The sequence below is a fragment of the Oncorhynchus tshawytscha genome, linkage group LG19 (assembly GCF_018296145.1).
Source record: "Oncorhynchus tshawytscha isolate Ot180627B linkage group LG19, Otsh_v2.0, whole genome shotgun sequence".
Taxonomy (NCBI): domain Eukaryota; kingdom Metazoa; phylum Chordata; class Actinopteri; order Salmoniformes; family Salmonidae; genus Oncorhynchus; species Oncorhynchus tshawytscha.
The window spans coordinates 36,324,027-36,349,048 of NC_056447.1; the positions used below are offsets into that span (position 1 = coordinate 36,324,027).

The window sequence follows — 25,022 nt, forward strand, 5'->3', positions numbered from 1 at the left end:
AACATTATTTCAAAGTTTAACAAACCATACAATTCTATGCACAAGGACTACTTTTAACAATTTACACAAAACATTTCAGAAAAATACATTTACAGGAAGACCACGTTTTCCTAACAACTCACTTAAATACAGTATCTGCTCCGAATTAAAATTCAAAGATTCAACTGCAGAAAGAATGGGGTGTCAGCTATGACATGAGATCTTGAGTTTTACATTTTTTGAACTACAGTATGTGAATTTGATTTACATCCAGTAACGGAATTACGTCATGGGTCCCTGATCTGTACTATAATTATAGACATGAATATAATTATCTTCATGGTGAAGTATCCTGAATAGGTAAGAATATATATGGGGTGGCAGGGTAGCCTAGTGGTTAGAGTGTTGGACCAGTAACCAAAAGGTTGCAAATCCCCGAGCTGACAAGGTTGTTCTGCCCCTGAACAGGCAGTTAACCCACTGTTCCTAGGCTGTCATTGAAAATAAGAATTTGTTCTTAACTGACTTGCCTAGTTAAATAAAGGTTAAAAAAATACAATATCCTTTGCATATGTGGGTATATTTACTCTACACACTAGCTATTATACTAATGAGCCCTACCACCAAACAAGACCAGATTTGGTTGGTCCGGACCAGATCAAATCTGAACCAATCATAAACATATATGATTCACAAGTTTGGACATCACAGTACAGTACACTAGGTGTCATGGTAGGTGTCAGTAAGAGCCAGGAGAGGTGACATAAACAGGTAGCCTAGCGGTTAAGAACATTGGGCCAAGCGAAAAGTTACTGGCCCACAAATATCCTACCCCCCCCCCAAAAAAAAAAAAATGCTAACCTCCCCTGTTATTGTAATGGTGAGAGGTCAGCATGCCTTGGGTATATGATATTTGTGCAAATTAACTTTTCACTCATCATTGTTCACGATTCATTCCGGACTATCCGTAATCATAGTAGCATCCACATTAATGTAGAAGTGTTAAGAAACATATTTTATTATTATTTACAATAAATTGACTCCAAAATGACTCAATACATTGTTTACCATTCATTTGTGTGCTCAGCCCCCTCCTCTACTCCCTGTTCACCCATGACTGCCTGGCCATGCACGCCTCCAACTCAATCATCAAGTTTGCAGACGACACAACAGTAGTGGGCTTGATTACCAACAATGACGAGACAGCCTACATGGAAGAGGTGAGGGCACTCGGAGTGTGGTGTCAGGAAAACAACCTCTCACTCAACATCAACAAAGGAGATGATCGTGGACTTCAGGAAACAACAGAGGGAGTACCCCCCTGTCCACATCGATGGGATAGCAGTGGAGAAGGTGGAAAGTTTTAAGTTCACATCACAGACAAACAGACAGTGTGGTGAAGAAGGCGCAACAGCGTCTCTTCAACCTCAGGAGGCTGATGAAATTTGGCTTGTCACCTAAAACCCTCACAAACTTTTACAAATGCACAATTGAGAACATCCTGTGGGCTGTATCACCGCCAAAAAGATCATCAAGGACAAAAACCACCCGAGCCACTGCCTGTTCACTCCGCTACCATCCAGAAGGCGGGGTCAGTACAGGTGCATCAAAGCTGTTACTGAGAGATTGAAAAACAGCTTCTATGTCAAGGTCATAAGACTGTTAAACAGCCATCACTAACACAGAGAGGCTGCTGCCTACATATAGACTTTAAATCGTTGGCCACTTTAGTAAATGGATCACTAATCACTTTAATAATGCCACTTTAATAATGTTTACATATCTTGCATTACTCATCTCATATGTACTGTATATATTGTATTTTATACCATCTATTGCATCTTACCTATGCTGCTCGGTCATCGCTCATCCATATATTTATAAACTCAGCAAAAAAAGAAACGGCCCTTTTTCAGCACCCTGTCTTTCAAAGATAATTTGTAAAAATCCAAACAACTTCACAAATCTTCATTGTAAATGGTTTAAACACTGTTTCCCATGCTTGTTCAATGAACCATAAACAATTCATGAACATGCACCTGTGGAACGGTCGTTAAGACACTAACAGCTTACATACGATAGGCAATTAAGGTCACAGTTATGAAAACTTAGGACGCGAAAGAGGCCTTTCTACTGACTCTGAAAAACACCAACGTGAATGTGTCTTAGGCATGCTGCAAAGAGGCATGAGGACTGCAGATGTGGCCAGGGAAATAAATTGCAATGTCCGTACTGTGAGATGCCTAAGACAGCGCTACAGGGAGACAGGACGGACAGCTGATCGTCCTCGCAGTAGCAGACTATGTGTAACAACACTTGCACAGGATCAGTACATTCGAACATCACACCTGCGGGACAGGTACAGGATGGTAACAACAACTGCCAGAGTTACACCAGAAATGCACAATCCCTCCATCAGTGCTCAGACGGTCTGCAATAGGCTGAGAGAGGCTGGGACCTGTTGGATCGCAGAGTGAGGGATAGGGCCATTCCCCCCAGAAATGTTTGGGAACTTGCAGGTGCCTTGGTGGAATAGTGGGGTAACATCTCACAGCAAGAACTGGTCATTCTCGTGCAGTCCACGAGGAGGAGATGCACTGCAGTACTTAATGCAGTTAATGGCCACACCAGATAGTGACTGTTACTTTTTATTTTTACCACCCCTTTGTTCAGGGACACATTATTCAATTTCTGTTAGTCACATGTCTGTAGAACTTGTTCAGTTTATGTCTCAGTTGTTGAATCTTGTAATGTTCATACAAATATTTACACATGTTAAGTTTGCTGAAAATAAACGCAGTTGACAGTGAGAGGACGTTTCTTTTTTTGCTGAGTTTATGTATACATTCTTATTCCATCCCTTTACTTAGATTTGTGTGTATTAGGTAGTTGTTGTGGAATTGTTAGATTACGTGTTAGATATTACTGCACTCTCGGAAGTAGAAGCACAAGCATTTAGCTACACTCGCAATACCATCTGCTAACCATGTGTATGTGACCAATAACATTTGATTTGATTCTATTGGGCACAAAATAATCTGAAACACAACCAAAACAAACACCAAATACATCCAACAAGTTTGTAGTCACAAGCTTGATGGGAAAATGGGACCAAATACTAAACTTTTGAATACTTTAATACACCTAAGTGAATTTTTCCCAGTACTTTTGGTCCCCTAAAATGTACAAAACATTTCTAAATTGTTCACCCGATATGGATGAAAATACCTTCAAATTAAAGCTGACAGTGTTCACATTGTATCATTTCACATCCAAAGAGCTGGAGTACAGGGCCAAAACAACAAAACATTTGAACCATATTTTTGATCAGAAATCAAACCATTTGCTTATTGAAATGTTTGGTTGGAGAATGTATAGATGCCTTAATTTTCTCAAATATAGATTCTTAACTTACATTTGACACCCAATTTGACATGCTCATATGAACTTCACATGCTGGTGCTCATGGATTATTTTAGATGGAAATGCACTAAAGCATTGTGTTTTTGAATAATGAAAGGTCAAAATTTGCTTCGTGAGTGCATGACCCTAGGGTGGCAACACATACATTCTAAGTGATTTCAATTCAACCTCAACTTCAAAAATAAGGTCTGTGTGCGAGGTCTGTGTGGAAAGTGGCATAGAGAGAGAGAGCAGAGAGAGATGACTCAAGTAGCAGAGTAAACTATAAAAATGGGTGGTACACGCAGTGTAATACATTTAACAAACCAAACATTCAAGTACAGTTATAGAAGGTAACAAAAAAAACAATATCAGCCAGCCCGATATTCACATTAAATGTGAAGACTTATTTATATCAAATCACTTCTCTAGATTTAATTATTACGTGAATAAACGAATCATGTAAACATGAATTAACTTGGAAGTCGGGGCACCACGGAAAATGTTGAGATTACAAAGTTAGAATTTTCAGATATTCAGATATTTTAATATCTGTTCAATTAGTCTTCTATTAATGAATTATTAATTGTTACCTCATTATTCTCATTCCAAATGTCATAAAATTCTTGGTTATCTGCACGAATCCTAGTTTCCATAATGAATCAGAAATGTACAAATTGACTTAATTATTTATTTACTAACTAAATAATCACAGAAATGTATCACAAGCAAACAGTAGATCTTGGTTACTAACAATGATACAAAGAATAAGTCCCTAGCGGGCTCCGCCGATATGACGGCTTGGTAGACAAAGGAAAGAGGTGGGGACTGAGAAAGAGCGGGAAAGACAAAATGGATTCACTACACACAGTCTCTAATTATATTAATTGAAATGCTAATCCTTTGCACATGAACGGCCGCTCATTTGAGGTTAATTGCAATGTATATATTTACGCCCGTATGCCGTTGTTGTCTCTCTGTTGAAAACACTCAATCATCCTGTAGAGTTCATCAGAGTCTCTGGTTAACTTTCCCAGAAGTCACAATGTCTTTCATTGTTGTAGGGGTTTTGAATGGATACTTCAGAGAACCATTTGGAAATGTTCTCATAGATTAGATGCTTCGGCGATTGTCGGTATTCTCGTTCTAGACTTACGTAATTTCTAGCTGCAGACTAGTAATTATACGTCTAAGATTTGCTCATTCTGTAGTGATCAATAGTCTCAGAGTTGAACCATTTCCAGCCGTGTAGCCAAACTACAGCTGTATGGTCTCCGTGGCCAATAGAATTGTAACCATTCCAATTTGGGGACTCTTACGTCTTTTCACAAATAGTTTCATGTTTAATCACATACGTTTCACAATATTTAGATGTAAACCTGACAGCTGGAATATGTACATTTTAAGAGTGTTTCCTGTCCTTCATGAGATCACCAAATGAAACACACTCGACATGACTGTCCCTTAAGTGTCCACGGACCATTCCCACATTCTCAAAAGTAGAAATATTGTTTAGTTGTACCATTTTGGGGATTAGGAGTTTTGAACTAAGAGAAGCTCTTTGTTCTGGTAGACTCTTTCAATACTGCATGGCAGTTTCTACCAGCCCAGGGCACATCATGACAAGTGCGTGCATGATGCCCAACGGCATGCCAGCAGCAAAGTAGGGCTGAGAGATGCGATGAACTGCCGTCCTTAGATCACCTGTCTCTTTACACAAGACACAGCTCATATAATTGATGAAGGACACAGTAAATAATTAATTCATATCAATATTATCCCATATCGCTCTCTGATGGCCTGCATTCAGAGACCGTCCATCATAGTTTTAGAGAGTACCATGTCCTTCAGGTTTCACTTCACATTTGTTTGTAATGGGGCCTTTCTTGAGGTTATTCCAGTTTGTCAATATCTAAAAGATTAGATATATTTGTACTGCATCTCAAAGAAAGCTCTGTCACCACAGTACTGTAGAGATATGAAACACTACACATTACATATTCATTCCACAACACCAAGTGTTAGCCTGGTGTGTTGGTGGGAGTGAATGCCCTGTTATTTTTTTTATTTAACCTTTATTTAACTAGGCAAGTCAGTCAGGAACAAATTCTTATTTACAATGATGGCTTAGGAACAGTGGGTTAATTGCCTTGTTCTGGGGCAGAACAACAGATTTTTACCTTGTCAGCTCAGGGATTCAATCTAGCAAACTTCTACTGGCCCAATGCTCTAACCACTTGGCTACCTGACACCCCAGGCTACCTTCTCCATTCTGTTAGAGTGGAGAAGACCCAGCTAGCACATAACGTTCTGAGAACGATATGTTTCATAGAGCTTGGTGAGATCGTGTTTGTCCTGTGGTTATTTTGCATACAACTTTCCCACAACTTTCTAGGAATTGTATAGGATAGTCGCTTGGCTTTGGAACATTCTCAGCACATTTAAGGAACTTGACCAAAAAAATATATTTTCTTGATATTTCATTACTTTAACAGAACTTCCTTAAAGTTCAAACATGATTATATTTCATTTATATTTGGTAATGTTCTAGGAACGTTCTCCAACTGGTTTGACATAAGGAAAGTTCTCAAGTAGTTCTGAGAGTGTTATGAAACAACATTCTTTGGTGGGAATTTCAGTACTTCAGCATAACGTTTCCCACAGGTTTCCTCGTGTTTTTATTTAAAGTAATGTTCTCAAATTGTTCTGAGAACATTAAGAAACGTTCTTCTGTGGGAATTTCAGTACTTCCACAGAACATTCCACAAAAGTTCCAATGTGGTTCTATTTACTGTCAGATTTGACTACATTCTAGGAATGTTTTAAAAAATGGTGTGACTGAAGCGATGTTCTCAGAATGTTCAGACAATGTATGGTTGTCTTTTATGTCAGTTGTTGCCAATATTCTGGAAATATTTCCAGAAATGTTAACATCAATTAGTTTTAAATGAACAACAATTAGTTTCAAATTCTGTTCTCAGAACTTACCATAAAAACCACAAGATTAACAAAATATTGTAACGTTAGGAAAACGTTCTAAGAATGTTATTTAAAAACATACTGTACAGTGTACTCTGAACAAAAATATAAACATAACATGTAAAGTGCTGTTCCTATATTTCATGAGCTGAAATAAAAGACAAAAGCTGAAGAACATTCGAACATCCAGGTATTTTCACAGGTGCTGGAGTTATAGACAAACTCATGGAAAACAGAAAGGAAAATGCTGCACACTTCTGCTTATGCTCCCAGGTGGTATTTATTTACAACAATGTTTCCACCTTTAGGTCTTCATCAGGCATCCATATCCCAGGTGAGGGTGGAAGCTCCAACTATTTTCTCTTCAGAGGAGACTTTTTCAGCACCACCTGTTTTTTAAACATTCCTAGATTTAAGTTAGCATAATTAGGAGCCATAGTGCTCCCCATCGCTGTCCCTTTGTTCTAGATGGAAAAGTCTCCTCTGAAGAGAAAATAGTTGGAGGTTAGTATTAGTTCAGCCAAGTCCACAGTACAATTGGTGCTGGGAAGAGCATTAGGGGGACGTTCATTGAGGTAGAACTTGAGGGTCTCAAGGCCGCCCTGATGGGGGATGTTAGTATATAGACTGGTAACATTTGAGATTGACTGTGTTTTTCGGTAATGGGGTTGCTTTCATCCACGTCCGTTTATTAAAAGCCTCCCTATAAGTCAATTCAGTCGCATCAGAATAATATGCAGCTCTGATGCTTCTTATCAGTAACAGACCATGGACCTTACACAAAGGTTTAAGGAAAGACAATTGGTAAACATGCCAACACAGTTGGAAAGTCTGGGGCTTCTCCATCTGTCGGAGGCCTGCCACAGGCGCTGGGAGCAACGGGCTCAAGTTATCCTGCCTCTCACCCATCCATAAAGGGTTCTCCGAATCCTGAGAAGCGTGAGAGTGTGCAGATTTCCTCGCCCTTCTCGCCAACCGTGATTCTGGGCAGCTCCATGGTAAGAAATGTGACCGTTCCTGGTGCAAAAACAATGTCTTATCCCGGAGCTCGAGTAAATGACATTACTTAGCTGCTCCTGAATACACTACATCAGGACATGGACATCGATTCTATCGTAGTCCATGTGGGTTTGAATTACATTATGAAGGGCAGTTCTGAAAAGTTGAAACTGGATTTTAAAGAGTTGATTGACTCTGCTAAACACTAACAAAAGACCCATCATATCTGGCCCTCTGCCATCTCTGAATCGCGGGATTGAACGCTTTAGCAGGATTCTCTCTCTTCACAACTGGCTATGTGATTATTGCAGCTCAATGGGTGTAAGTTTTGTTGACAATTTCAATACCTTTTGGAAACAAAACACGTTTTATAAGGAGGATGGGATCCACACAAATCATTTGGGATCCTGGATCCTTTCACAGCACTATAAGGCTACGTTGAGACAATGACTTATCAATGACTAAAGCCCAGCTCAGTTAATCCCTACCATTGTGACGCAGAGTTGTCATAATGCTTCAGAAAATGTTTACACCATTACACCAGGTGTGTTGGTAGACACAAAATAAGTAACCTAATTTATGTCCCTTTAACTGCCCTGAATCCCTCTACTGATTCTACAGCTATTGTATGCAGTAATTCTGTGCCTATGAACCAGAGTTATACTGTTAGCACTGAGCCGATGGGCCCTAGGAGGAAGTCCACTGTGAGCAGCTCTCCCTGCTCTAACATAAAGAAGATGAGCACATCTACTGCTGCTACATTCCCCAGTAAGGCCTTCAGACTGTTTTAAACAGCCACCACTAACATTGAGTGGCTGCTGCCAACACACTGGCTCAACTCCAGCCACTTTAATAATGGGAATTGATGTAAAATATATCACTAGCCACTTTAAACAATGCTACTTAATATAATGTTTACATACCCTACATTACTCATCTCATATGTATATACTGTACTCGATACCATCTACTGCATCTTGCCTATGCCGTTCTGTAACATCACTCATTCATATATCTTTATGTACATATTCTTTATCCCTTTACACTTGTGTGTATAAGGTAGTAGTTTTGGAATTGTTAGGTTAGATTACTCGTTGGTTATTACTGTATTGTCGGAACTAGAAGCACAAGCATTCCACTACACTCGCATTAACATCTACTAACCATGTGTATGTGACAAATACATTTGATTTGATTTGATTTGATTTGAAAACAAGTAAGAAACCCAGAAGAAAAGTTGTGCACAAATTTGTTTACATCTCCATTAGTGAGCAATTTATTCTTTATAATCCATCCACCTGACAGGTGTGGAATATCAAGAAGCTAATTAACAACACAATACCACAGATGTCTCAAGTTTTGAAGGAGCGGGCAATTTGCATGCTGACTGTAGGAATATCCACCAGAGCAGTTGCCAGAGAATTGAATGTTCATTTGTCTAACATAAACTGTGTTTAGAAGTATTTCTGTCTGTAATAAAGTCCTATTGCAGGGGAAAACTCATTCTGATTGGCCGGGCCTGGCTCCCCAGTGAGTGGACCAGGCTACCAAGTGGGTGGGCCTATACCTTCCCAGGCCCCTGCCCAGTCATGTGAAATCCATAGCTGAAGGCCTAATTCATTTATTTCAATTGACTGATTTCTTTATATGAACTGTAACTCAGCAAAACCTTTGAAATTGTTGCGTGTTGCGTTTATATTTTTATTCAGTATACATTCCGTTCTAAGAACATGAAGAAAACGTTCCATAAAAAAACACAAGAAAACTTTAGTAATGTTCAGAAAATGTCTCAAGAATGTTTTTTAAAAACATATATTGTACATTCCGTTCTCAGCATCAACAGAACTCTCTCTATCCTCTATCTTGTTAAGTGTGTTCAGGTGTGTTGGCCGCATCCACTAATTGGCCACTCTTAATGAGTGCTTGTTTCCTTTGAAATGGGGTCTTTTTGAATAGACTATAATGAACTGTTTTGTATGCGTAAAAAAACATGGCATGTTAGCTCCATCCTGGTGGCACATCCCTAATTCCATGGATAGAGAACAAACGATCATAGGTTCAAATCTCGCTGATGCCGTGTCACAATAAAACAAATTCATTTCCATACTGTATCTGTGCTTGGAGTTGAAAAAAAAGTTAATCCAAAATAAGCTAGCAGTGTTATTGAAAGTCTAATTGAAACATTCAATAAGGTATCATTTTTAGCTTCCAAGGTTCCGAAGGTGCTAGCTGGGGACCTTGTATGGAACTTTTGTCCTTCCACCCAGGTTCATGTTATTCATTCCCATTCTCTGTGCAAAGGGGAATTGGTAGTTATAGACACATTTGACACAAGTTCTTGGTAGAGAATGTATTCATGGTCTTTTTCCCTTCCTTTCTGTCCAGTGGGGAGTGTTTACCTGCGATTGCTTATTATAGGTCCTTCAGCAGCATTGGCCCTCCATGTGCTTTTCGTCTATTCGTTGGTGTGCTGCTGTGTATCTTTAGCAGTCGTTCTGGGAGGTACTGTTTTTGAAGAGCCCTGCACTGTTCAGGGTGGTTGAGATGAGAGGAGTGTTTTTGGTTATAAATCCTAACTGCTCTCTTCTCTCTCTCTCTCTCTTTTTGTCTGTCTCTCTTTCACTTCCTCTCTCTCTTTCGCTCTCTCTGTCTCCGTGTCTCTCTCTTTCTCTGTCTCTCTCTTTTTCTGTATCTCTCGCTCATCTAGACATGGAACACGGTGTGCTGGAGAGGTTGCTGCAGCCGCCAACAACAACGTATGTGGGGTGGGCGTGGCATACAACACCAAAATTGGAGGTGAATGAGGCATGCTGTAAATGAAGAAGGCTTTGCCAATGGCCAACAATGATTGGTTGACTTGGGTCTACTGTCAGTTGAACCAGAGTCATGTTCAGTAGAACATGACTTGCTATCTGTCACTTCTGAATATTTACCAACTTTTGTCTCTAATCTTTCGTCGAAGACAAGTACTCTAATCAGTCTAATGGATTCTTTCATGCCACTTTCTGGCCCTTACCAACTTGTGTCCCTAAGCACTGTCAAAGACAAGCAGCCAGCCAACAAGACTCAGTGGAGCCCTGAAAGCAGTCCCCAGCAGTCCCCTCCACAGATGTTAGTCATAACTCTCCTACTCCTCCTAGTCTTCATTAGCATGCATCTCCTGCTCTAACAGCTCATTGGCTCCTGCTCCACACATATTCCTCTGACAATCTGCCCATGTCCCAGGGTTACACAATTGTTAATAAACAACACAGTTTGCTGTGTGCCTCGTTCCCCATCGGGTGTGTGTCTCCACACACCCACACACATACACACTCATCCCATACACACACACACGACTCACAGCTTCCATTACTGTTCTGAGGCGGCCCACATCAAAGCTGCAGACAGGCCAGTTCAGGTATTATGATAAAAGATGGGCCGGTTTGTTTCTCTCAGGTCACAGATGCTGTTGGAGGCACCATTAACTCTCCCAGTCTCATTCGTTAGAAGGAATGTTGTTGTTGTTTTTTTTGTGAGTTGTCTGTCTGTTGTCTTACCTGGTGGTTTGTTGGAGGAGAAGGTCTTGACTCTTGTTTTAATGGCCAAAGTGTGTGTGTGTGTGTGTGTGTGTGTGTGTGTGTGTGTGTGTGTGTGTGTGTGTGTGTGTGTGTGTGTGTGTGTGTGTGTGTGTGTGTGTGTGTGTGTGTGTGTGTGTGTGTGTGTGTGTGTGTGTGTGTGTGTGTGTGTGTGTGTGTGTGTGTGTTTGAGAGAACAATTGCTAATCACATCTGGCAGTATGACAGGCTTATAAGCCCGTTGTCTCCCCAGTCAGACTGTGTTTGTCAGTATGACAGCCAGACACACAAGGCTTTGTTTCCCAACTGCATCATGTTTATAACACCTAGGGAGTGAATGTTATTTACAATAATGGTTACATGGAGAAAATCTGATCTCTCTGAAATGAAAATGGATGGCCCTCCTTTCAGCAAAATATGTTTTACCTAAACCCTCCCTGAACACTTGAAAACACACAAGTGACCCTCTCCTATACCCAAAATTATAATTAAAACAAAATGGATAGCAGTTTACCCTCACTTTTTGGACAGACCAGAGCCTTAGATATGCAGTTTTAGAAACTGTTCTTTGTCCTGTAAGCATTACATGGCAATGCAGGAATGTTTATAGCACACATGGCTGTGGGACAGAAGGTTGTGGATTCGCAGACAACCATGGACAAGAGTCGGGGTGGAAAGATCTCCTATATAGTAAAAGCATTAAATTAATCTATCATCTTATTTGCAGGTCCGGTGAAAAAATAGCCTTTATAAAAATGTCATGCAATTCAACTTAACTTTACATATTAGTGGAATCTTTTTTTTATATCACACAAATTACCAAAATGATATGCTAAGAATGGACAACGAGATAGGAGAATGTGTTCATCTCATATTTCTCCAATGCCAAATCCATGTGTCTTGTTTGCAACAAAACTGTCCCTGTTTGCAAATAATTCAATCTGAGATGTCCATTTTCTCCAATAAAAGGTAGGCCTATGGCATACCCTCTCAAACCACCATCAATTTGAGTCCTGGCTTTAACTTAACAGCCCTTCACTGACACAGAGGTAGAAGAGTGCATGGTGGGTGGTTGAATTGACCGAAAAATCTATGTATATAGCAGCCTATGACCTAATTTTGTCTGTCAAAAAGGTAGGCCTACCTCTTATTTCTTAAATAGGAAGAAATAGTCTCCACGACAAAGCACTCTTGTTCTCAATGAAGTGTCGTGGAAATGTCCTGTATTTACCAAATCATGAGAGCAAACCACACACAAGTCAGAGTTATCATAAAGTCCATCTTTAATTATATGAGCTCCATCACAACCCTGTGACTCTCAGATCAATTCAGTGTCTATCAATGAATTCTCTGAGAGTCCTTACACATTGCAACTGAGATCCTTTATAGCAAAGACACACATAGCCAGACAGCATTGGCCATAAATTATCGTTCAGCTTTGTCTCCTAAACTATGTTCTTTTCTTGCTCTCAGAACCATAAAACAAATCCTCATATCAACAGGCATATATCAAATCCACCCCTCCTTGACAAGATCACAGAGACATATTGACTGGCACACAGACATTGTGGAGCCAAGAGATACACGCTTGACCTCTCCCCTCTCTGCGGCCCAAGTAACTTAGTCCTGCAACCCAGCCACAGTATTATACAAAAATAAACATTCTGATAAGAAGTAACTCACAAACATATAATGAATATAAAACATCTTACCTATGTTACCAACTAATTCTGATTATTCCCCAACAGAAGTCTAACTAAAATGAAGACGGTTTAAATGAATTATGCCTACTCGCATTTGCCTACTTTCAGCACCATGAGCTGTCCATTTCCGATTGATTGTGCCGTGGCTGCTGCTTCAAGTTTCAGCACCACAATGTAAGTTACTCGAATCTGGCTAATTGTGAGGTCAATAACTGTGATAAATACATCATGTGCAAGAATTATATTATTTTTAATAAAAATCTATGATATGGTCCCCCCTTTTCTGCTATAACAGCCTCCACTCTTCTGGGAAGGCTTTCCACTAGATGTTGCTGTGGGGACATGCTTCCATTCAGCCACAAGAACATTATTGAGGTTGGGCACTGATGTTGGGCGATAAGGCCTGGCTCGCAGTCGGTGTTCCAATTCATTCCAAAGGTGTTTGATGGGGTTGAGGTCAGGAATATGTGCTCGCCAGTCAAGTTCTTCCACAAACCATTTCTGTATGGACATCACTTTGTGCACGGGACGTCACTTTGTGCACGGGGGCATTGTCATTATGAAACAGGAAAGAGCCTTCTGCAAACTGTTGCCAAAAAGTTGGAAGCACAGAATCGTTAAGATTTCCCTTCAATGGAACTAATGGGCCTAGCACAAACTATGAAAAACAGCCCCAGACCATCATTCCTCCACCACCAAACTTTACGGTTGGCACTATGCATTGGGGCAGGTATCATTCTCCTGCTATCTGCCAAACCCAGATTTGTCCGTCTGACTGCCAGATGGTGCAGCGTGATTCATCACTCCAGAGAACGTGTTTCCACTGCTCCAGAGTCCAATGGCGGCGAGCTTTACACCACTCCAGCCGACGATTGTCGGGGATCTTAGGCTTGTGTGAGGCTGCTCGGTCATGGAAACCCATTTTATGAAGCTCCAGACGAACAGTTATTGTGCTGAATTTGCTTCCAGAGGTAGTTTGAAACCCGGTAGTGAGTGTTGAAACCAAGGACAGACGATTTTTACGCTCTATGTGCTTCAGCACTCGGTGGTCCTGTTCTGTGAGCTTGTGTGGCCTACCACTTTGTGGCTGAGCCATTGTTGCTCATAGACATTTCCACTTCACAAACAGCACTTACAGTTGACAGCTCTAGCAGGGCAGAAATTTGACCGAACTGACTTGTTGGAAAGGTGGCATCCTATGACGTTGACACGTTGAAAGTCACTGAGCTCTTCAGTAAAGCCATTCTACTGCCAATGTTTGTCTATGGAGATTGCATGGCTGTGTGCTCGATTTTATACATGTGTCAGCAATGGGTGTGGCTGAAATAGCTGAATCCATTCATTTGAAGGGTGTCCACACACTTTTGTATTTATAGTGTTTCAAAGTTGGCCTCCTGTCCTCTTTCTCATCTAAATGCTCTCCTTCTCAAACTGAACAGAACATAGCCTATAGGCTAGTCTGTGCTTAAGATTTTGGAATAGTCCTAATCAAAAATAATTTTCGGGAAAAAACCTTTGGCTCTCCTCCTCAACTGCCATCGTAGCCCTACACAGCACAGCAAAACATTTTTGATCAGCAAGAGCAGAGGAGGCTGGGGCTCAGGGTTGGCATATCCATTGCAGTGTGTAATGCAGCCTAGTTTTATTTACACCATCCCAGCAGCTATTTTAGAAATATGACTTTGCTCTGTGATTCCCTGAGCATGCACTTTGTAGGCTATAGTCAAAAGGCTATGGATCATTTTTTAGAGACCACATTAAATAGCCTATAGGCGCAATTGATATTGCGTGCCCAGCGGAGAATCAGAGATGAGGGGCGGCATCAGGCACACATCGATATATAGCCTAATAAACAACTAATTCTAAAACACTGATAAATATTGAAATTTCATCCATTACAAATTACATGACCCTCGCCTGGACTAGATTTAAAAAATACTAAACTCTCTCCTTGACTGAAATTGAAAAATCATAACCCTCCCACATTTTCCTCCAGGTAACCGTTCTGTACATTTTGATCTGTTCCCTGCTACTTCTCCTCTCATGCTGTCTCTCTCTGTCACCTTCACCTTTTTTTCCCTTTCTGCCTCACCCTGCCTGTATTATTTAGTTTATTTCCCCTCTGACTTCACCCCCCACTCTTTCTATCTCTCCTGTGTGTGTGTGTGTGTGTGTGTGTGTGTGTGTGTGTGTGTGTGTGTGTGTGTGTGTGTGTGTGTGTGTGTGTGTGTGTGTGTGTGTGTGTGTGTGTGTGTGTGTGTGTGTGCGCTTGTATGCATGTGTGTGTGTTCAGGTGTGCGTATGCTGGACGGGGAGGTGACAGACATGGTGGAGGCCCACTCCCTCAGCCTGAACTCACAGCACATCCACATCTACAGCGCCAGCTGGGGCCCAGAGGATGATGGGAAGACGGTAGACGGCCCCGCCAAGCTAGCCAAGGAGGCCTTCCTCCGAGGAGTCACTGAGGTCAGTCATTACTGGAGCAAACATGGTTCATGATACATACCTACCAGATGTTGTTTCAAAGAAACACACATAGAAAGGATAGGATCAACTGTATTGTCCCAGAGTGGAAACTAGTCTTGGACTTGGAAATTCTACGTTATACACACATACTCACAAATTATTTTAGATGATTATGTTTTCCATTATGATATCTTGTATACATTATTTCTAAAGTAAAACTCTGACAAGTGTTGCAACCGCCATACTTGATCTAGAGCGTGTTCTGGCCTGGAGCACCAGCAGGAATTACTGTCATGTCACGCCAGAACTGTAACTTTTCACCACTGTCTTATTTGATGGGTTTACTGAGAGTATGTTATTGGCTTAGCAGAGAGCACGCTGTAGACCTGACATGATAGTTACACCTGGTACTTCAGGCCAGAACACCCAATACAATATCCATGTCATACACATCATACACATCTCGTAGAACCACATACAATCCCTTCGCCTAGTTTCTTCCCCTGCCCTCTGAGTATGAGCAGGCCCATTGAGTTTGATGGAGTGAGCCCCAGATGGATTGGACAAATCATCTGAGGTTAACGAGACCATTCCTCATGTGTCAGCATGGGACATTAACAGAAACCCATTAATACAATGGTGGAATGACAAATGGGAGAGAAGAAATAGGACAGAAATTGCTGACGTAGGGTCAGATTTAGACAGGAGGGGAATAGAGCAGGGGTTCTCAAAGTTGGGTCCGTGGCCAGATATCAAAATGTATATAACAAATCTTTAATGAATATTACTAACAACAACAGATTAAACACATTTTGGCCAAGGGATCTGTTGAATAAGTTTAGAGGTTGTAAAATAATACAATGTAATATTATTATTCTACAATTTCTGTTCTTAACTCTGGGCAACATGGGTCTGAGATGCTCACAGGCATATTGGTATTCACTGTAGTCCAGCAATTACAAATATTTCAACTCGATACTTCTTGTATTCCCCATTTTTTTAATGCACTGTAATTTAAGCTTTAAAACTGTGATTTTTTAAAGTTGTAACATAAAAAAAATCTCTCTGCCCCTTGACAAAATGTGTGGAATTGCAGGAAATTAGCTTGAAGACAGCAAAATGTTCCTTCCAGGGCCTGAGACTTGGTTCGTCCGGCCATGTACTTGCCAAAGTTATAGTAGAACTCCTTGTATGCTATTTTTTATCTCACTCAAGCTGTGTTCTGATTATGAGGGGGTCCCTGATGAATTTGCTATCACAAAAAGGGTCCCCGGCCCAAAAGGTTTGAGAAACCCTGGAATAGCGAATAGCCATCTTTGTAAAAAATGTGGGAGAGGGAGTTTTAATGGAAGTTTTTAATATGGTTTTAATATGATTCATATAGTAAAATCTCATATCTAACACTAGTTTAATGGCAGGTTGATGCTTATTGTTATGAGTCTTAGATAGGCCAGCTGCAAAGCCATACTTTGCTATATTGTAAAAATTCATGAAAGAAAAAGTGTACTTTTTGTTGCTAATTTGAAGTTATGGTTAGACATTAGGGTTAGCAGTGTGGTTAAGGTCAGGGTTAAGTTTAAAATCAGGTTTTGAATTCATGGTTGTACCAGCTAGTGACCACTCTGCAAAGCTGCCTCCAGTACAATTTGATGAAAAATGCTAACCTGCAGGATTATAGAGCAATGGAAAGAAAATAAATGCCTGCAGCAAAACAGGCCATTCCCGGAAAGATTAGGAATACCTGTTGATTTAGTCCTTAAGAAAACAAGCAATGCATCAGTGGTGAGAATAAAATAGGGATTGTGAGGGCTGTCGGCCTTTTAAAAGCCCATCCAGCGGTGAGCAGGAGAGTCCCACTAAGTCATGCTGGGGCAAACCCTCAACAGAGGACAGGGATTAGGAAAGAACATTCTCACAGTACTACTTTAAATCCATAAAGACTGGGGCTAAGTTCCCTAAGCAGTGTTGTGTGTGTGTGCATGTGCTTGTGTGAGATATGATTTGTTTTGTTCATGTCGCTGGCACTCCCACGCCCACCTCCACTGCTTCTCATCTCAGTCTCAGCTGGAGTTGAGGCACAATGCAGTGTGAGGTAGAGTGTGTGCCTATTTAGCCCCTCTATCCCTCCCTTCATCTCACTCTCTCCCCTGCTCTTTTATGCAACCTCTTTCACATTTTCAATCAATCCCTCTATTTCTTCATATCTGTCCAACTGTGCCACTCTGCTCATATCCTTTTCATTATTGAATGTTGTCTTTCTCCACCTCGTTTTCTCTCTCTCCCTAGCTCCTTTCTCTCTCCCTCTCCCTCCATATTATATCTTCTCCTCAGTATATCCTCAGTATACCTCCTCTCCTATTTGGTTATGAAAAGAAAAAAAGCTTCAAAGTATATCTTTATTGAGATATGCTTACCGCCTGTTGTGATGGAAAGGCCCAATTAATCTGTTTCATTTAGTTGTGACTAATGGCATCTTCATGGAGATGAAAGATGGAGAGGAGGTGGATATAAGTGTATTCAGTAGATAATATTATACTGTATCATGATGCCGCTCCACCCAGTACAATGATGCCCTAATTTATCTGTCTAACAAATCACAGTCAACTAACTGTGTACAGTAAATAGCCTGCCATTGTTTATGAATTACAGTGCATTCGGAAAGTATTCAAACCCCTAGACCTTTTCCATATTTTATTACATTTCAGCCTTATTCTAAAATTGATTAAATTACACACAATATCCCATAATGACAAATCAAACAGGTTTTTAGAAATGTTTGCAAATTTATTACAAAATAAAAAACAGATTTTCCTTAGGTAGAGTCAGGTAGTCTAGTGGTTAGAGCTTTGGATTAGTCACCGAAATGTTGCAAGATCAAATCCCCGAGCAGACAAGGTAAAAATCTGTCGTTCTGCCCCTGAACAAGGCAGTTAACCCACTGTTCCTAGGCTGTCATTGAAAATAAGAATTTGTTCTGACTCGCCTAGTAAAATAAATACAACTTACATATGTATTCACACGCAAAAACCAAGCCATGTGGTTGAAGGAATTGTCTGTAGAGCTCCGAGACAGGATTGTGTCGAGGCACAGATCTGGGGATGGGTACTAAAACATTTCTTCAGCATTGAAGGTACCCAAAAACACAGTGGCTTCCATCATGCTTGAAGTTTGGAACCACTAAGACTCTTCCTAGAGCTGGCTGTGCGGCCAAACTGAGCAAACGCGGGAGAAGGGCCTTTGTCAGGGAGGTGACCAAGACCCCGATGGTCACTCTGACAGAGCTCCAGAGTTCCTCTGTGGAGATGGGAGTACCTTCCAGAAGGACAACCATCTCTGCAGCACTCCACCAATCAGTCCACTCCTCAGTGAAAGGCACATGACAAGCGTCACGTCTGAAGGAAACCTGACACCATCCCTACGGTGAAGCATCGTGGTGGCAGCATCATGATGTGGGGATATTTTTCAGTGACAGGGACTGTGAGACTAGTCAGGATCGAGGGAAAGATGAATGGAGCAAAGTACAGAGAGATCCTTGATGAAAACCTGTTCCAGAGCGCTCAGAACCTCAGACTGGGGGCAAAGGTTCACCTTCCAAAAGGACATCAACCCTAAGCACACAAGACAACGCAGGAGTGGCTTCGGGACAAGTCTCTGAGTATCCTTGAGGCAGCCAGAGCCAGGACTTGAACCAGAGCCAAAATCTCTGGAGATACCTGAAAATAGCTGTGCATCGAAGCTCCCCATCCAACCTGAAAGAGCTTGAGAGGATCTGCAGAGAAGAATGGGAGAAACTCCCCAAATACAGGTGTGCCAAGTAGCGTCATACCCAAGAAGACTCGAGGCTGTAATCACTGCCAAAGGTACTTCAACAAAGTACTGAGTAAAGGATCTGAATACTTATGTAAATGTGATATTTCAGTTTTACATTTTTTTATACATTTGCAAAATTTTTTTTAAAAAATGTTGCTTTGTCATTATGTAGTATTGTGTGTAGATTGATGGGGGGGGGGACAATTTAATACATTTTAGAGTAGTGCTGTGTAATGTAACAAAATGTAGAAAAAGTCAAGGGGTCTTAATACTTTCCGAATGCACTGTATGCCAGCAGCAGTACAGTGTTTGTCAGTAGAAATACAATAACATACAGTATCATAGGGAGGGAAGGGATGTCAAGGCTTTTACAGAATGGGGGAAAACATCCTTGTCTGGTGCAATATTTCATACTATCAGTCTGTCAACCGGAAACTCACACAAATGCATCAACGCATGCACACACACACACACAAAAACTCCATCTCTATCCATCTCTCCACATACACACACTGGAACGTGTGGGTGTGCTATCTATGCCTGTGTGTACTGTATGTTTGTCTAAATATGTGTATGTGTGTTATCTGCGCTTGTGTGTGTTCTAGATGCCTGTGTGTTATCCTTACCTGTATGTGTACATTTCCAGGGCCGAGGCAGGCTGGGCTCCATCTTTGTGTGGGCATCGGGGAATGGTGGTCGTGAGAAGGACAGCTGTAACTGTGACGGCTACACCAACAGCATCTACACACTATCCATCAGCAGCACCACCCAGTACGGCATGGTACCCTGGTACAGCGAGGCCTGCTCCTCCACCCTCGCCACCACCTTCAGCTCTGGGAACCCCAACGAGAAACAGATAGTGAGTAATAATAATAATAATACAAATAATAATAATAAAAATTTGGTGGGTGCTTATATTCGTCCATTGGAAATGTGTTTTTTGCATATCCAAACTCCCCCTGTGACACCCCAATAAGCACACACACACACAGACCTACATTCACCCTCACCATGTTCTTCAGCTTTGGCAGCCACAACAAGAAACAGATAGTAAGTACCACATGATACACACATACATACACACTCCCACCTTCACACCTACACTCGCCATATATTTTCAGCTCCGGAAACCCCAATGAGAAACAGATCGTGAGGCATCATTAGCAATCCCTCGAGGTCCAGGAGGATCTCTTCATCACACACAATAAAGCACAAAAGCACAACATAAAACAGTCTCCTAATAATTTGGAATAATGATCCACCCACACACCCACAGTAACGGCAACCTTAACCAGAAACTTTTAGCATGTACCTCTGATACACAAACACATACACACATACACACATGAGGAAACCTCATAGAAACAGATTGACACTGGCACACAAACACACTCATACCTACAGCAGAGTAAACCTCCACGTGAAACAGACATTGATTCATACCAAACTAATGGCCTAAACTCACCGAAGGCGAGCATGTGTATTATTTATTTTGGAATGCATTGTTTTGAATTATAATGACCCAACCGAAGCAGGGCGGGTCCGCTTTGATGCCTTGCTCAATTAGAGCGTGTCTCTATTTTTGTGTTTTATCGCTGCCACTGTAGTCACACAAAACAATAGAAATCATGTTATCATTCACTCTCTTTTGAGCTCATTTGAATTGGAAGAGGTAGTTAAGGGTTGAGGCTTTAGCATACATGCTAAATTAGACCAATTCATCCACTTATCCAATCTAATTTTATTGGTCACAAACACATGTTTAGCAGATGTTATTGCGGGTGTAGCGAAATGCTTATGGAAACACAACATCACTATCAGCAAAGATGATTGGAGATATGGACTATCCTGTTAGCATACAGTCACTGCTCTGCCTGTCCCATCCTTTCCACCCGCCTCGCTCTGCTTGCGCCGCCCACCCGCTTCTGGTCAGTTTTTAGCTTAATAGTGATAATATACTGACAAACAGTCCAAGAAACACCACACTTCCTCTAAGCTGTTTGTCAATATAGGGACCACAACTAAACAGTCCTGCAACTCAACACTTTCTCCCCTTTCCCCCCAAACACACCAGAGGGCTGCTGCAGGTGAATAAACATACACTTCTCAGTCTGGCTGTGTCACTGTGTCACTCTGAGGTGATTAACTCTGCCTCTGACAAGTGACACAACACTCTAAACTACTAAACTACACCTCTGCTCTGTCCCCCTTTTTTTCCTCCTCTCCTCTCTCACAACTTTCCTTCCGTTTTCCTCTTTTCACCACCTTTTCGTCCCTCCTAGGACGACACTCCATTTAGTATAATATGTTACGTTCCGTAGGGTTACGTAAAACAAACTTAAGCTAAAGGCAAAAAAAAAGTAGGGTGGTTGGGAGGGTGTATAAAGAGAATGTCTAGCAACCATGGTTGCTCGGGGTGGACAGGTTGGTGTATAAAGCGAACATCTAGCAACCCAAAGGTTGCAAGTTCGAATCTCATCATGCATAACTCATCAAGCATTACTACTTTTTAGGTACTTTTTCATGTTTCTATTTTTTTATTTATTATTTATTAACCTATTCATTTGGAGAACACATATCTTTTTTGTTTTTTACAGCTTTTCTGCTACATATACATGCATTTTACATACAGTGCCTTGCGAAAGTATTCGGCCCCCTTGAACTTTGCGACCTTTTGCCACATTTCAGGCTTCAAACATAAAGATATAAAACTGTATTTTTTTGTGAAGAATCAACAACAAGTGGGACACAATCATGAAGTGGAACGACATTTATTGGATATTTCAAACTTTTTTAACAAATCAAAAACTGAAAAATTGGGCGTGCAAAATTATTCAGCCCCTTTACTTTCAGTGCAGCAAACTCTCTCCAGAAGTTCAGTGAGGATCTCTGAATGATCCAATGTTGACCTAAATGACTAATGATGATAAATAAAATCCACCTGTGTGTAATCAAGTCTCCGTATAAATGCACCTGCACTGTGATAGTCTCAGAGGTCCGTTAAAAGCGCAGAGAGCATCATGAAGAACAAGGAACACACCAGGCAGGTCCGAGATACTGTTGTGAAGAAGTTTAAAGCCGGATTTGGATACAAAAAGATTTCCCAAGCTTTAAACATCCCAAGGAGCACTGTGCAAGTGATACTATTGAAATGGAAGGAGTATCAGACCACTGCAAATCTACCAAGACCTGGCCGTCCCTCTAAACTTTCAGCTCATACAAGGAGAAGACTGATCAGAGATGCAGCCAAGAGGCCCATGATCACTCTGGATGAACTGCAGAGATCTACAGCTGAGGTGGGAGACTCTGTCCATAGGACAACAATCAGTCGTATATTGCACAAATCTGGCCTTTATGGAAGAGTGGCAAGAAGAAAGCCATTTCTTAAAGATATCCATAAAAAGTGTCGTTTAACGTTTGCCACAAGACACCTGGGGGACACACCAAACATGTGGAAGAAGGTACTCTGGTCAGATGAAACCAAAATTGAACTTTTTGGCAACAATGCAAAACGTTATGTTTGGCGTAAAAGCAACACAGCTCATCACCCTGAACACACCATCCCCACTGTCAAACATGGTGGTGGCAGCATCATGGTTTGGGCCTGATTTTCTTCAGCAGGGACAGGGAAGATGGTTAAAATTGATGGGAAGATGGATGGAGCCAAATACAGGACCATTCTGGAAGAAAACCTGATGGAGTCTGCAAAAGACCTGAGACTGGGACGGAGATTTGTCTTCCAACAAGACAATGATCCAAAACATAAAGCAAAATCTACAATGGAATGGTTCAAAAATAAACATATCCAGGTGTTAGAATGGCCAAGTCAAAGTCCAGACCTGAATCCAATCGAGAATCTGTGGAAAGAACTGAAAACTGCTGTTCACAAATGCTCTCCATCCAACCTCACTGAGCTCGAGCTGTTTTGCAAGGAGGAATGGGAAAAAATGTCAGTCTCTCGATGTGCAAAACTGATAGAGACATACCCCAAGCGACTTACAGCTGTAATCACAGCAAAAGGTGGCGCTACAAAGTATTAACTTAAGGGGGCTGAATAATTTTGCACGCCCAATTTTTCAGTTTTTGATTTGTTAAAAAAGTTTGAAATATCCAATAAATGTCGTTCCACTTCATGATTTTGTCCCACTTGTTGTTGATTCTTCACAAAAAAATACAGTTTTATATCTTTATGTTTGAAGCCTGAAATGTGGCAAAAGGTCGCAAAGTTCAAAGGGGGCCGAATACTTTCGCAAGGCACTGTACATGATACTTTTATATATAGCAATCACATAACAATAATACATTACCGAACATCAGCTCTTTAATCCCGCCCCTCAGCCACACTCAGCCCATCCCACCTATCACCATAGACCACCCTCCATTGGTTTCGTGTGCCATATATTTTTCAATTGTGCTGTGATGTTTTACATACATTTTGAACCTTTCTAATCGTATAGTATCCACAAATTGTGAACTAAAGATGAAAACCTTTCCTACAAGTATTATTATATAAAATCACCCAACACTGCTATTTGTAAAGTTAATTTTAAGTGGATGTTGTGATTTGTTAACTATTCCTGAACCTGTGACCAGAAACAAGCTACATAGGGGCAATACCAAAATAAATGATCTAGTGATTCTGTCTCTTCGCAGCAAAATCTACAGAGATGAGATTGTTGTATGCCCCATATATATAGCATCCTGTTGGTGGCAAGAATGTTGTATAATAATTTAAATTGAAAAACTCAAGTGTCGAATCAAGTGTTGCTTTTTTGTTTCAGTTCATAAAACCATGTGCCATGGAATCGGTACGTCAAAAATCTCTTCCCATTTATTTTGCCACCTGTATGGTGCAGCTGTCAACATTTTTTGTCCTCAAATTAAACTGGTATATTTTTATATTTATGCCAATTATTTTCATACAATTTGTATCTATAATATATGGCAAACCAACAAGTTCCCTACCTTCTTCAACTTGCATCCTCCATTTTTGTGGTAATGCTGCAATCAATTGGTTCTAAGTCTGGATTGAGCAGACATTCCCATATATTTTCGATAGCTGCATATGTGACATAACGCCATCGTTTCTATTCATAATATCATTAATACATTTAATAAAATTGTCACACAAAAATCCATAAAGAATGTTTTATTATTAATCAGTATACTGTATTTGAGTTTAACCATAATATTTGTTGTAATATTTGTTCTATCGTTTCTGGAGGATAAAACTGAAATTGTAACCAGCTTTGTATGGCTTGTTTAAAGGGTGATACTTTAAACAAAATGTAATTTTCAATCAGTCAGAAATGAGAAGTTGTAATCTGTATAAAGGCAAAAAGGCCAGTTTTGAACAAAGTATGAGCCTTTCTTAATAATCTACTGGAGAACCATTTTGGGTTTAAGTACAACGTATGTATGAGGGAAGCTTTTAGTGAGTGAGATGTTTACATTTGTTTTATTTAATAATTTTTTCCCCCCAAACTGGTATTCATTATATGAATAGGAACGTTTAATTTTGTCTGTCTTAGCATTTCAAATTAAATAAAATATTTTGGCTCATATGATTTAAAAAACGAGTTGTCTGGAGTAGGCAGCGTAAGTAAACTGTGATAGGACCAAAGAGTTAATCAATGTGATTTATCCATAAATAGACAAGTGTCTACCTTTCCATGGTTGCAGAATCTTCTTTATTTTTGCTAACTTTCTATTGAAATTGATTGTGATAAGTTCATTTACATTTATTGAGATATGAATACCAAGTATGTCTACTTTACCATCCGCCCAATTCATTGGTAAACTACAAGGTAGTGTAAACACTGTGTCTTTTAGCGATCCAATACGTAATATGGTACACTTTTCATAATAAATAGATAGGGAGACAATGGACAACCTTGTTGTACTCCTCTGAAAAGTTGAGAAGTAACCATTATTTACTATTTTACACCTGGGGTTGCTGTACATAGCTTTAACCGATTGTATATGAGATTCACCAAAATTCAAATAATCCAGGCATTTATATATAAATTCTAGTCGTACTTTATCAAGTGCCTTTTCAAAATCTGCTATGAAGACCAGGCCTGGTATCTTTGATGTTTCAACTACTTAGCATGTTATCTAACCCTTC

General features: G+C 40.5%; 1 protein-coding gene across 2 annotated transcripts in view; it reads left to right on the forward strand.

Annotated features, from left to right (window-relative positions):
* The window catches only part of furinb (furin (paired basic amino acid cleaving enzyme) b), a 180,206-nt gene that overhangs the window by 129,119 nt on the left and 26,065 nt on the right, over window positions 1–25,022 (forward strand). For both annotated transcript variants that reach the window (XM_024379709.2, XM_024379711.2), the window contains exons 7-9: window positions 10,067–10,155; window positions 14,913–15,085; window positions 19,542–19,754. In XM_024379709.2, coding sequence (XP_024235477.1) covers window positions 10,067–10,155; window positions 14,913–15,085; window positions 19,542–19,754 — 475 coding nt within the window. The remainder of the gene's footprint in view (window positions 1–10,066; window positions 10,156–14,912; window positions 15,086–19,541; window positions 19,755–25,022) is intronic.